Genomic DNA, 14,744 nt, shown 5'->3' with positions numbered 1-14,744 from the left:
TTTATAAATATTTACCTCCATTTTGTTCTCGTGCTAGTAAATGGAAAATTTGAGATGATTTCTTAGCATTGCCCTTAGTTTCTATTTAACTATGTATTGTCGTTATACACTATGGGGCTCCTAATCGAAAGTTAAGTACAACTAAAAATCCGCTGAAGTCAGCACTTGGACGATCTAAAAGACAGGTCGTCCAAGTGCCAGTAATCGAAATGGCTTTTTAGACGCATCCGGTGACTTTTTAGGCCTCTAAATCCTGCTGTGCGCCCAGAACTGAAAGGGGCATTTTAGAGAGTGATTAGGGCGGGATGTGGGTTGAACTAGACTTAGGGCTCCTTTTACGAAGGTGCGCTAGCAGTTTTATCGCATGCACCGGATTAGCGCGTGCTGTAGTGCGCACTAGCCGAAAATCTACCGCCTGCTCAAAAGGAGGCGGTAGCGGCTAGCGCGCGGGGCAATTTAGCGCGCGCTATTCCGCGCGTTAAGCCCCTAGCTCACCGTCGTAAAAGGAGCCCTTAGTCATCCTGCAGGGATAATCAAAGGTTTGACGAGACTGCCTAGACGGAACTAATACATTGTGAGTTAGATGATGTAAAGACACGTATAAGTGCCCAAAAGTTATCCAAAGTGACCAGAGAATCACTGCAGGGACAAAGTAAACACCTCCCCCCCATGTTCACTGACCCTGTTGCACCCCCACAAAGTTCAGAATAAAAACATACATGCTTACCTCTGGAACATCAGCATTTAGCATAGGAATGCCTAGTAGAGCTGCACAGAGGTGGCTTAAGTAGTCTGGGGGTGGGCTAGTGAACCATAGAGAGGAGGACCTAGGCCCATAAGCCACTCTAACCACTACATTCATGATGGAACATGTGAACCCAACAAAAAAAAAACAACCCAAACCCTACTCTACTGCCATATAGGTTGCACCTGCAGCCATAAGGGCTATTGGGGTTGTAGACAGGTGGGTGTAGTGGGTTTTAGGGATGTTTTGGGGGAGTTCTGATGAAGTTCACAGCAGTGCCCTGTAAGGTACCCCACTGCTCTCTTGCCATGTCTGGGTGGCATGTCCATCACAATGCTAGCCCCTCCCACGTCCAAAAGGTCTTGTTCTGGGCATTTGGGATTTGGATGAATTTTTGGTCAAGAATATGGTATATAGATAGATGTAGGGGCAGTCTGGATGATCAAATGCATGAACATATAGATAAGATGATGTTTGAAAAAAAAATACTTGAATGTACTTTTCGAGAATGGACATTGTGCCGCTGCCGACTTTGGGCGACAAGCACCCTACATCCAAATCGGACTTAGACGTTTCTTTTGATTATGTCCCTCCACGTAATTGCTCATGATTTTTCAGGTTATAATTTTCTCTTGTTTACTTTGTTGCTCAATACAGTTGCCAGTTGTACTTAAACCATCTGTTCATCCTATCTGATTGTCATATGTCTTGAATATTACATATCATACACTTTTGTCATACCTTACAATGTAACACATTTGTATTAAGAAAACGTTTCAATAAAAATGATTTTTTAAAAAAAGAATACTAATCTAAATGGGTGTAAGTATATTAAACATATAGGCATGAGCACATACTCCAGCCATAGAGCTAGTGTAAGTAACTGTTAGTGCCCATGCATTGTATACTATATAACAAGAACTATGAGGACCTACTGGATGCTCATTTATCCCACCCCACTCCCTACAATCACAGTTTTGTGTAACTTATACTTGGATCTTACAGAATACTATAAGTTTGAGCCCCACTCATGCACTGCCTAAGCTCAAGCGGAAATCCCTTGCCATTACATGCCAAGGACTAGATTCAATAAACGGCATCCAAATTTGGGCGCCACAAAAAAAAATCTGCAAACGGTAGTCTGACTTGGGCAACATTTATAAAATAGCTTGTAGGGCCGGGATCTGCGCCTAACTGTTGGATGCGAAGATTTACATCAGCGGGAACCTGGTATAAATCCTCATGCATAAATTAGGCGTAGATCCCCTGAATTCTGTAATACTGCGTAAATCTTAGGGAACACCCTGACCCATCCGTGCCCCTCCTGTGGCCATGCCCCCTGTTTAGGCGCATGCGCACATTTATAGAATAGTGGTTAGCAATATGCGCACGCAAATTCAAAAGGTTGCCAATTAACACCAATAATTGTTAGTTGCCAACTATTGCCGCTAATTGACTCATTACTCAATTAAATTATGTATGCAAATTGGGCGCACAACCCAAATATGCCACCTATAGAATCTCAGGGCGAAATGCCATTATTATTCTAAATACTGCACACTATTTTGTTTTTATTTACATGTTTATTTTTTTTTCCAAGTATTTCTTTACAGTCCTTCAATATAGTCTCCCTGCTTTGCCACGACCGAGTCCCAACATCCGGGAAGCTTCAATGATTCCATCCAAGACACCATTTTTGTTCAGTTGCCGAATGGCTCGGGTAACAGCAGAAGAAAGCTCTTCCAGAGATGCAAAACGATGTCCACGCATAGGTTGTTTCAACTTTGGAAAAAGGTCGAAGTCTGGTGGACTCATGTCTGGACTGTAGGGAGCATGAGGTAACACCTCCCAGCCGTATTTGTGTGGTTTTTCAATGATGACATTCCCTAGGTGCGGGCGAGCATTGTCGTGAAGAATGAGTGGCCCAGCCAAAAGCAACTGAAGTTGGGTTTTGTGCGTTTTTTCTGTGCATTCTTTGCAAAAAATCATGATAATACACTGCTGTGACACTTCTTCCACATGGAACTTTGTCTGTGATGATGATGCCTTCATGATCATAAGCAAAAATCATCATTGGTTTGACTTTTGATTGAGCTCGTCGAAAATTTTTTGGGTCGTGAGGAAGATGGAGCTCTCCCCATGCTGAGCCCCTCCCTCGCTGGATGGCTGCCTCAGATCTTGCGGCCAATGGAGCACAAGGCAGGAGTGAGCTTTTCGCGCTCCAACCTGGCCCTGTGCCACTCCCTGAATGGCTGCCCATCAATTCTCACGAGTCCCTGCGCTAATAACTGCTATTGTGGTTTAGTAAAAGGGGGGGTTAAGTATTAAAATATATTTATTTATACTTTTACCTAAGTAGTTTGCTCAAGTGCTTTGAACAAAACTGGTTTTGGGTACCACAGGCATGATTACAAGGAATTTCCAAGTGCACCTGGATAAATTGCCTGTCCAAGTAATATCTTATGAATGCCACTGGGAAGGAAGCTCATTTTTTGGCATGATGCAAGTACCAAGGAAAGCATTAGTAGTAAATTTGAGAGATTGAGACCAAACTCCACTGCCCTCCCTGGTTTAGAAGTAAAGTCCAATACTGTGAAGTCAGAAAAATAACCCATTTGGAAACATTGCCCCTGCAAAAATCTGCCAACTCTCTTAGCTGGTAAAAAAACATGCTTTGGGTTCTTTGAATTTGTGTGGCTGTCAGGTCCTATTGTTTTTGTTTTGACTACAACTTCTGTTTGACACTTCCACCCAGAAATTTCCACGCAAGTGATTAAATTAGTCAGCCTAATGTTAAGCCAGCCATGGGTTATCTTCGGTATGTTAATAGGCACCAGTTGCTCTGAGGTGGACTCAAAAAGAGAAGATTTTTAGGTTGAAAAAGGTAGAGTATTCAAGTACTTCTTGAATGGGCTAAAGGAAAAGATCTATGGTCTTTTCTTCACAGCAGATGGCATATCTCATCCATTTAAAATCACAAGATCTTCTTTTATTTAGATAGATCTGAGACTTCTCAACAGATTAGCCAAAGCAGTGTATTACTTACTGTACATCCTTCCCAGTATCTGGGCTCTTAGGGAGGGACATAGCAATATGCACTGGCCACAAATACTCCGTTTGTTGTTGATCCATTTGGCTTCTTTTTCTACAATTTTCAGACAAATATGGACTATGTGCATAGTTCATAGGTTAACGTGTGCTCTAAATTTGTGAAGGCACATTAACAAAGCAAAAGCATTCTAATGAATGCACAACCCTAGGACAAAATAGAGTAACACTCACTAGTTCTGTTTGCCTGAAGTTGGAGACGTTCCTAATTTGCTTGGTTTCTAATGGGACAAATTTCAAGCACATGGATACACAATCTGTTCTGGCTAAAAGGAATCTAGGAGGGTCACGATTTCCTGAGCATCTGTCTTCGGTCTGGCTCTTCCCTCTCCCACACCTTTGCCTATTACCATCTCTCACTTCCAACTTCACCTCCCAAACATTCCCAATACCATATCTAAACGATTTATGTGTAGTTTTGTAAATACCTGCAAACTTCAGATGAGCTCCGTTTTCTGCAAGTGGCAGTACTCCGCTCTTTTTAGCTGCATCTCCTGCACCATTTGGCAAATCTTGTTTGTGATTTGTGTGTTAAAAAAAAATAAAAATAAAAAATAGCCATGCTACTTTTGCTCCTTCCAGCCTCTTTGACTTCTTCCACGATCCATTCAAACACGGGCTGTTTGCAGCGCTCTTGTGAGAGCCAGGAGGAACCTGCACGGAACTACATTACCCACATTGCAGTGCGTGCTTTCACTTTGCACAGGCTCTGTTCTGGAGCTTATTGTTTGGGCAGGGACGTGGGCTGATGCCATTTCCTCATTCAACCGTGCAGGCTCTGCTTGGAAATTCACGAATTCACGTAGAATTTGCAGGTGGTGGTGATGAGGGGCTCTGCAGTTCCAGAGAACATCACAGAGCTCTGATGGGAGACGTGGAAACATGACCAACCCAGAGAACAGGGGCAGCAGGAGCTGGGAGGAAGAGGAGGACGACGATGAAGAGACAGAAGGAGCTGGGCTGAAGTCTCTGGGGTAAAATCAAACAGAAACTTGGCTTGCTTTAATTTTAGTTCATCTTGGTGTCTTACTAGAGCCCATTTCAGTTTGCTCCATGCTAAATCACAGTGCGAGTTACTGTGCTTTTTTTAAAAAAAAAATCTTTATTCATTTCATATCTTAAAATCAAGTACAGTAAATGATGTTTTAACAATTTAACATTTAAAAACACTTGAATTCTAACATTTGATCGTATCATTCTAAAATATTGTAACCCCCCTCATTATATATATTATCTATTTCTTTAATAATCAAATTTTCCCTCCCCCCACCCGGAATTTGGAGACTCGGTGTATGGCAGGGTGAAGGCAGAGCTCCCTCCTTTGAACTTGTATTAACAGAAATTAATATATGTTATAAGTTCAAATCTTTCAAAATTTGGAGGAAATATTAATAAGATGACTTCAACTCTATACTGTGCTTTTTTGATTGTCTTGACTACTAGGAGATAATATTAAAAAAGAAATAACTATAGCAACACTTATTTTAATAAATGAGAAGGATATTGCTAAGTTCTATTTTATGGTCTGTGGAAAATAATATGACTGAAGCTGAAACTGAAAAACTACATGTGTAACTTGAAGATTTTTCTGTGACATTTTAAACATTTTATAAACCTGATTTTCCTCCTTTATGCAACTTTACATCCTTCTGAATCAGTTATTAAATTTCAAACAAGTGGGTGGATAACAATATGTGATGATTGTTGATCTGTTTAATTATAAAGTATTAACAAGATTAGTAAGCATTACTTTTTCAGTTCAAAAATTTTATTGGTTTTAGTATATAAAAGTCCCATAAATGAATGTTAACATGGCAAGAGACATGCACACTGCATCAATACAGATTCACAAAATATTATCTACATAATATAATACAGCAGGCAGACCCATGCCTATCAAGAAAGAGGAGAGTAGCAGCACAACACGCAGCCAAAAAGGATTGTAAAATCCAAAAAAAAGAGAGACACCGGAGCCATACACCTAGGAATGTGTCTGTTAATCCTCAACAAGTTAAGTATCTACATCTATATATATAAAATCGGAGGTATGTATGTGTATGTATGTATGTATATATGTGTGTGTGTGTGTATGTGCCGCGATCACGCAAAAACGGCTTGACCGATTTGAACGAAACTTGGTATGCAGATCCCTCACTACCTGGGATGATATGTTCTGGGGGTCTCGCGGCCCACCTGCACACGTGGGCGGAGCTACAAACAGAAAATCAGATTTCACCCATTCATGTCAATGGAAAAAATGTAAAAAGCTGCCATTCTCACAGTAATTCAAAAACGGCTTGACCGATTTGAACGAAACTTGGTATGCAGATCCCTCACTACCTGGGGTGATATGTTCTGGGGGTCTCGCGGCCCACCTGCACACGTGGGCGGAGCTACAAACAGAACATCAGATTTCACCCATTCATGTCAATGGAAAAAATGTAAAAAGCTGCCATTCTCACAGTAATTCAAAAACGGCTTGACCGCTTTGAACGAAACTTGGTATGCCGATCCCTCTCTACCTGGGGTGATATGTTCTGGGGGTCTCGCAGCCCACCTGCACTCGTGGGCGGAGCTACAAACAGAAAATCAGATTTCACCCATTCATGTCAATGGAAAAAATGTAAAAAGCTGCCATTTTCACAGTAATTCCAACTACCTGGGGTGCTATGTTCTGGGGGTCTCGTGGCCCACCTGCACACCTGGGTGGAGCTACAAACAGAACATCAGATTTCACCCATTCATGTCAATGGTAAAATTGTAAAAAACTGCCATTCTCACAGTACTTCAAATACGGCTTGACCGAATTGAACGAAACTTGGTATGCAGATCCCTCACTACCTGGGGTGATATGTTCTGGGGGTCTCGCGGCCCACCTGCACACGTGGGCGGAGCTACAAACATAAAATCAGATTTCACCCATTCATGTCAATGGAAAAAATGTAAAAAGCTGCCATTCTCACAATAATTCCAACTACCTGGGGTGATATGTTCTGGGGGTCTCGCGGCCCACCTGCACACCTGGGTGGAGCTACAAACAGAACATCAGATTTCACCCATTCATGTCAATGGTAAAATTGTAAAAAACTGCCATTCTCACAGTACTTCAAATACGGCTTGACCGAATTGAACGAAACTTGGTATGCAGATCCCTCACTACCTGGGGTGATATGTTCTGGGGGTCTCGCGGCCCACCTGCACACGTGGGCGGAGCTACAAACATAAAATCAGATTTCACCCATTCATGTCAATGGAAAAAATGTAAAAAGCTGCCATTCTCACAATAATTCCAACTACCTGGGGTGATATGTTCTGGGGGTCTCGCGGCCCACCTGCACACGTGGGCGGAGCTACAAACAGAACATCAGATTTCACCCATTCATGTCAATGGTAAAATTGTAAAAAGCTGCCATTCTCACAGTACTTCAAATACGGCTTGACTGAATTGAACGAAACTTGGTATGCAGATCCCTCACTACCTGGGGTGATATGTTCTGGGGGTCTCGCGGCCCACCTGCACACGTGGGCGGAGCTACAAACAGAAAATGAGATTTCACCCATTCATGTCAATGGAAAGGATGTAAAAAGCTGCCATTCTCACAGTAATTCCAACTATAAAACACTTTCTATGACACTATAACCACTAGGGACATCGGTTCTATTCTACCACGGACACCATACATATAGAGTTTGTATGTTCTAACTGTGTTTGTAACTGTTTCCTTCATGCACCCCAGTTCATAATGTTATTACATTACATGAGTACTCACATATGCTGAACTAGGAACACAGGTTCCATTCTGAACCGGGAAAAAACTGCATGGAGTTTCTTTTCAACCTGAGTTTCCACATATTGAGTTGTTTAAATCAATACTGAAACTTTTGGATGCCACTTATTCCAACATATCTTCCTTTTCAGTTTAAGAGATTGCAAATTCCAGTGAGACTTGCATTCTCTATCACAATCAACAAATCACAGGGACAGACTATTACATACTGTGGAGTGGATTTAAGATCCCCCTGTTTTTCCCATGGACAACTCAAGGGACTCAAGGGTGGGTTCACCCAAGAATTTATATGTTCTTGCTCCTGGATGTGAAACTAAAAATGTTGTTTATAATCAAGTTTTGTGTTAGTTGTATTGTATTCATTTTGTCAAATATTTCACATTATAATTTGAATATTGTACTTTTTATAAAGCAGTTAAAAAATAATTTCATTCACCACTATAAAGTATCTTTATTTGAATCCATTTACAGTGTTATTGCTATAATTAAATACCCGTGCAACGCCGGGGCATCAGCTAGTGGACTATATAATACAATGCGCTGTTAGTTATTCTGAACTGACATTGTGTTGGGTCTGGTTTCCTTTAGTCCAGTGTTCTTCAACCACCGGTCCTTGGACCGGTGTAGGTCCGCAGAAATTTTCTGCCGGTCTACAGGGACGTCATGTCCATCGGGCAGAAGACAGTGTTCTTCAGCCGCTGGTCCATGGTGCGATCAACACAGCATCTTTGGGCCGGCTCCCTGAGTGCTGCAGTGTACAAAGCCTTGGGAAAAGGCTCCTACGCACGTCCTTCACCTGAACCGGAAGCTTTCTCTCTGATGTCGCAACATCAGAGGGGAGGCTTCCAAATGAGGTGCGGGACGCGTGCGAGGAGCCGCTGCCCACAGCTTTGTGCAATGCAGCACTCAGGGAGCTGGCCCGAAGATGCCGCATTGATTGTGGACCGGCCCGAAGATAACGCCGGGGGGGGGGGGGGACAGGCCAGAAGGCAAGGCATAGCACGGAGGGAGAGAGACAACAACGGTAGGGGGAATGTTTTTATTTTTTTTATTTAGTGATTGATTTACACCTGCTGTCTGTTCAGGAAGAAATGCATTTGTTTCTTTTCCTCTGGGGTTGTACTGCATTCAGAGTCTTGCATCTTAGGGTTGTACTTTTACTTTTTGGTCCTGCATTTGCATGGGGTTGTTTTCTGGTAGGAATGAATGTTGAAAAGCATACAATGTGCTTTGTGTATTTTAATTTTGTGGTTAACCATTATGTGTTGTTAATACGATTATATTGTGTGTGTGTATATGAAAAATGAATGGAAAAAAATGGTGTTACACAATTAGTACTATTATGGGGGCGGGGTCTGGGGCGGAGATTGGGTGGAGATGGGCATGACTTAGCCCAGTGTTCTTCAACTACCGGTCTGCGGACCGCTGCCGGTCCACAAAATAATATTTTTTTCCACCGGTCCATAGGTGTCAAAAGGTTGAAGAACACTGCTTTAGTCTGTAAATACTGAGGCCCTGATTCTACATAGTGCGTCCCGATTTTAGGCAGCTGAAGGCGTCCTACAGCTGTCTAATCAGCCAATTGGGATGCACGTTTTTTTAAAAAAATGCTCCCCAGGCAGGCTTTCTATATTGAAGGCGAGGCCCGCAAGAACCTTGGCGGCCCTACGTGTCTCCCTAGTAGAGGAAGAGACGCTTACAATGTAGGCCAACAAAATGCTGGTCTACATTGTAAGTAGACGCGGCCACTATACTTATTGCGGCAAGGGATCTCTCTGCTGCTATAAGTATACCGACCGCCCCCCCCCCCCCCGACACTACCGATCGCTGGCAGGAGGGTGCCCAATCCCTCCTGCCAGAAGATGCCCCCCCCGACACTACCAACCGCCACCCCGACACTACCGACCGCCCCCTCCGACACTACCAATCGCTGGCAGGAGGGTGCCCAATCCCTCCTGCCAGAAGATGCCCCCCCCCGAAACTACCGACTGCCCCCCCAACACTACCGATCGCTGGCAGGAGGGTGCCCAATCCCTCCTGCCGGAATACGCACCCCCTCCGCACCCCCCCCCCAGCGCTAACAGCCCTCAAACCTCCCCCCAACCAAACTAACCTTTCCTTGTTGGCCAGACGGGACTTGCCTGTCTAGCCGGCAGGCCCGTCTCGTCGAAATGAGGCGGGCCCGCCCCTTCCCGGCCCATCCTTCCGAAGCCTAAGGTCTGATTGGCCCAGGTTCTAGAAGCCTGGACCAATCAAGCCTTAGGCATAGCGGGTCCGCCCATCCCCACTAAGTCTAAGGCCTGATTGGCCCAGGCGCCTTAGAGCTTGGGCCAATCAGGCCTTAGGCTTCGGAAGGATGGGCCGGGAAGGGGTGGGCCCGCCTCATTTCGACGAGACGGGCCTGCCGGCTAGACGGGCCAACAAGGAAAGGTTAGTTTGGTTGGGGGGAGATTTGAGGGCTATTAGCGCGGGGGGGGGTGCGTCTTCCGGCAGGAGGGATTGGGCACCCTCCTGCCAGCGATCGGTAGTGTCGGGGGGGGGCGGTCGGTAGTGTCGGGGGGGCGGTCGGTAGTGTCGGGGGGGCATCTTCTGGCAGGAGGGATTGGGCACCCTCCTGCCAGCAATCGGTAGTGTCGGGGGGGGGGGGGGCGGTCGGTATACTTATAGCAGCAGAGAGATCCCTTGCCGCAATAAGTATAGCGGCCGCGTCTACTTACAATGTAGACCAGCATTTTGTTGGCCTACATTGTAAGCGTCTCTTCCTCTACTAGGGAGACGCGTAGGGCCGCCTAGGTTCGCCTAAGGCCCTTAGGCGAGCTTAGGTGTCTTGCGGGCCTCGCCTTCAATATAGAAAGCCTGCCTGGGGAGCATTTTTTTTTTTAAAACGTGCCTCCCGATTGGCTGATTAGACAGCTGTAGGACGCCTACAGCTGCATAAAATCAGGACGCACTATGTAGAATCAGGGCCTGAGTGCTGGAAATGCATCCATGCACCAGTTTTATTTGTTTATTGACATCTATAAAATCTGATCACCTCTTTTTTTTTTTTTAATCAACTAACCCCACCTGGTGTGCAGTATCAAATACAAAACACATTAAGAGCAATTTGATAAATTAGCACGTGGGGTTAAGTGACTCAACACTATGCGCTTAACAGCAATTCTATAATGGCATCTTATGCTACAGAACAGTGTAAGGCAGTGGTCTCAAACCCGCGGCCCGGGGACCACATGCGGCCCGCCAGGTACTATTTTGAGGCCCTTAGTATGTTTATCATAATCACAAAAGCAAAATAAAACAGTTTCTTGATCATATTTCTCTTTAGCTATAAATTACAATATTATTATTAAGACAGCCAAAAAGAAAGATTTATAAACTATAAAGAGTTTTACCTCATGCAAAATTGTCATTTCTTTAATAAGAGATTAACTATTTTTTCTGAGGCCCTCCAAGTACCTACAAATCCAAAATGTGGCCCTGCAAAGGGTTTGAGTTTGAGACCACTGGTGTAAGGTCACAGTGATGTTCCCATATGTAGACACACCCTTTTATACTATGTCAATCGCAGGTTGTAAGCTGACACCTGTAATTTTTAGTATTCTATAAACTATATGTGTAACTCGGACACACAACCGTGGCTTTCACATGCTCCACCCACATTTACTCCCCTTGCAGTTAAGTACTCCCTTATAGAATAGCATATGCTGCACATAGGTGCCTGTAAAAAAAATGGCACCTTTGATGTGCCTACGTGGCATCTTCCTCAAGGCACCACTTTAAAGATTTGCACTTAAAGCAGTGGTTTCCAAATACTGTGCCACAGCAGTAGCTGCCCTGCCACACCTTTTATTTTTATTTATTCTGTTTTCTATACTGTTCTCCCAGGAGAGCTCAGAATGGCTTACATGAATTTTATTCAAACACTCAAGCATTTTTCCCCAAATTCCCGGGCTATGGGGGGATTAAGTGACTTGACCAGGGTCACAAGTAGCAGCGTGGGTTTGAACCCACAACCTTAGGGACTGAGGCTACAGCTTTAACCACTGTGCCACACTCTCCCTCCCTCCCACTTTGACCCTCACTGCAGCTGTTTCAGACCAGCAGCAGCAATATAAGACAACCATTGAGGAGCCACACTGTGCATATTCATGGCTCCTGGACCTCTTCCCGCTGACATCACTTCCTGTTCTGGGTAGAGCCGGAAGCCATGAATATGTAGAGTGAGGCCCCATGGTGGACTGTCCTTTGTTTTGTGAGGGTGGTGGCAGGAGGGATGTCAGTCAATGGTTGGAAGGATCAGAGTGAAGGGATAGACGCTGGATAGAAGGATTAGGAGAGAAGGGACAGAGTTGGATGGAAGTAGGGAGAAAGGGGAGGACAGATGCATGATGGTGCGGGAATGCTGGCATCAGTGCCTGAAGCATGAAGCCAGGGCAGTAGAGCTCTTCAGATGGTGGGGCTTGGGCATCCCCGCCAGCAAAGGCAAGACTCAATTCTGTCAGGTGGGAGTGTGGGGGAGACCTGAAATGTGTGACAGGGGCATTGTAAACTGAGAAAGTTTGGGAACCACTGCCTTAAAGACTGCAATATTTTTGCTACATCTCCATTGAATGAATCGGCTTCATTCACAGCTATGTTTTCAGTCCAGTGATTTTGTCCTGTTGTTTTTTTGTGTGTCCAGCTCAATCGGAACTAGCCTCAGAGCAGCAGCTGACTGAGTTTCAGAGGTGCCAACTGCCAGGGTTCAAGTTCAGCATTCCTGTTGCCCTGGATAAAGATTTAAATGTTAAGGCCTCTGGGGCAGGGAAATAACCTGAACATAACCCGCCTTGAACTCAGGTTTGCAAAACATGAACCAGTAATTAAATTCGGATCCACCCATAACTCTGCAGCTGTCCCAGGTTTCACCCCATACCTCCACCTTCCACCTGTCCTAAGCTGCTATGGCAGTTTTAAGCTCTGGTTCCCTCCAGATGCTCTGTGGTGGGCATCCTGCCCATGGTCAGTGGGTACTGGCTGGACCTACACCCCTGTTGGTGGGGATGCTGTGAATGTCTGCTTCTGTAGCATGCTGAGTTAGCCTAGAAGTAGAGTATAACCACACTGGTTCAACTAGATTAATTTCATTCATGTGCTGCATCAAATTGTCAGTGGTTGTAGTTGTAGTATCTGTGTTTAAGCTTGCCTCCAACACAGAAACCAGTTTGGCAAGATATAGTTTGGTTTCATGTGGGCTGCAGGTAGATGGAAAAAAATGAAGTTAACAGACTGCAGTTCCTTTTTTAGTGGCTAGTACTAGATGTATCTATGTATCTGTTCAGATCCTCTATGCCTTGCCCAGCCTTTGTGGTCTCAGTAAAAAAATAGAACAATACCCAAACGAGAACATTTTAACCCTCAAATTTCCAGTGTAGAGCCACAGGACATATTGTAGGCTATAATTACCAAGAGGGTCTCCTAATGTTTTGAGGTTAGGCATGGTTGGTAATTTCCCCTTGGTCTCCATTAGTTCTATACTGTATACCTCCATCCCACTACCCTCTGGCTCCTCTCTGCAGCTTGAGTTCTCGAGCAAGGTCTTGGGCATCATCATTGATTCCACATTGTCCTTCAATGACCACCTCCAATCCTTGGTAAAAAAAAAAAATGCTTTTTCAGCCTTCACATGCTGAGGAAAGTTAGATCCTGCTTCCATCAAAAACATTTTACCCTCCTTGTCCAATCCATCATCCTCTCCAGATTGGACTATTGCAACTCTATCTACTTAAGCCTAACTAAGAAAAACCTCCACAGACTCCAATGGATTCAGAATGCCGCGGCCAAGCTCATCTTCACTAAAAGTAAATTTGACCATGTCTCCCCGCTCCTGGCCAAGCTCCACTGGCTTCCGATAATCGCCAGGGTCCACTATAAATGCGCCTGTTTAACTTTCAAAATCCTATATGGTATCCTCCCTCCCTTTATCCCTCTTTCTTGGAATTCCTCAAACCCTAATACCACCAGATCCTCCCACAAATTAAAACTATCCTTCCCCTCGCTAAAAGGCATTTCCCACACAGGAAAGCTAGGGACCTCCCTCCACTTCAAAATCACTGAGCTCTGGAACAACCTTACCTCCCCTCTTCGGAACTTGAGCTCTCTCCAAGTTTTCCGCAAACATCTGAAAACCTGGCTTTTCTCAAAAAATGTTAGTCTCCCTCCAACTTAGGAATCAAGGAAACTCTTATATCTTGGCATCCCAAGTCCTCTAAATTTTCTTCACACTTCTACCTCTAACCCTCTGTTGTAGTTCCTTCCTATTTCTCCTACTGTAAACCGCGTCGAGCTCTACGAACGTGGAGATGATGCGGTATACAAACCTAAGGATTAGATTAGATATATATATTGCCACAACACAATTAATGCACTTTTGAAACCTGAATGATTGCATATCCCAATCCAAATAGTTTAACAGTAACCATGTGACTTCGTCTGATGTTTGCAGCAGGTTAAATAGTTTCAGTAGCTCAAGAGTGGTTAGAAACATACTGGTGTCACTTACAGTGATGTGTTTATGAAGCAGAAAGCAGTGATTTAGGGTAATAGTCATATCTACTAGTAACAGCCAAGTGGGAAGAACATAAGAACATAAGAATTGCCATACTGGGACAGGCTGAAGGTCCATCAAGCCCAGTATCCTATTTTCAACAGTGGCCAATCCACGTCCCAAGTACCTAGCAAGATTCCAAGTAGTAAAACAGATTTTGTGCTGCATATCCTAGGAAAAAAACAGTGGATTTCCCCAAACCAACGCAATGATGGCCTATGGACTTCTGTTTGAGGAAATGATTCAAACCTCTTTAAAACCCTGCTAAGCTAACTGATTTCACTACATTCTCCAGCGACAAATTCCAGAGTTTAATTACACATGTGAAGAACTATTTTCTCCAGTTTGTTTTAAATCTACTACTTAGTAGCTTCATCGCATGCCCTCTAGTCCTAGTATTTTTGGAGAGTGAACAAGCAATTCACATCTACCCTTTCTACTACAGTCAGTATTTTTCAGACTTCGGTAATATCACCCCTGAGCCGTCTCTTATCCAAGCTGAAGAGCTGTAGCCGCT

The 14,744-nt window shown here is 44.2% G+C and overlaps 1 protein-coding gene across 3 annotated transcripts in view; it reads left to right on the top strand.

The window, feature by feature from the left end:
• Positions 1 to 4,561: 4,561 nt before the first annotated feature.
• The window catches only part of DAPP1 (dual adaptor of phosphotyrosine and 3-phosphoinositides 1), an 87,123-nt gene continuing 76,940 nt past the window's right edge, over positions 4,562 to 14,744 (top strand). For 2 of the 3 annotated variants that reach the window (XM_033957161.1, XM_033957144.1), the window contains exon 1: positions 4,562 to 4,827. In XM_033957161.1, coding sequence (XP_033813052.1) covers positions 4,736 to 4,827 — 92 coding nt within the window. In that variant the 5' untranslated portion in view covers positions 4,562 to 4,735. The remainder of the gene's footprint in view (positions 4,828 to 14,744) is intronic. The other variant, XM_033957151.1, reaches the window with a different exon arrangement.

Source organism: Geotrypetes seraphini, chromosome 1 (assembly GCF_902459505.1).
Source record: "Geotrypetes seraphini chromosome 1, aGeoSer1.1, whole genome shotgun sequence".
NCBI classification, from domain to species: Eukaryota; Metazoa; Chordata; class Amphibia; order Gymnophiona; family Dermophiidae; genus Geotrypetes; species Geotrypetes seraphini.
This window is presented reverse-complemented; position numbering and strand designations above follow the sequence as displayed.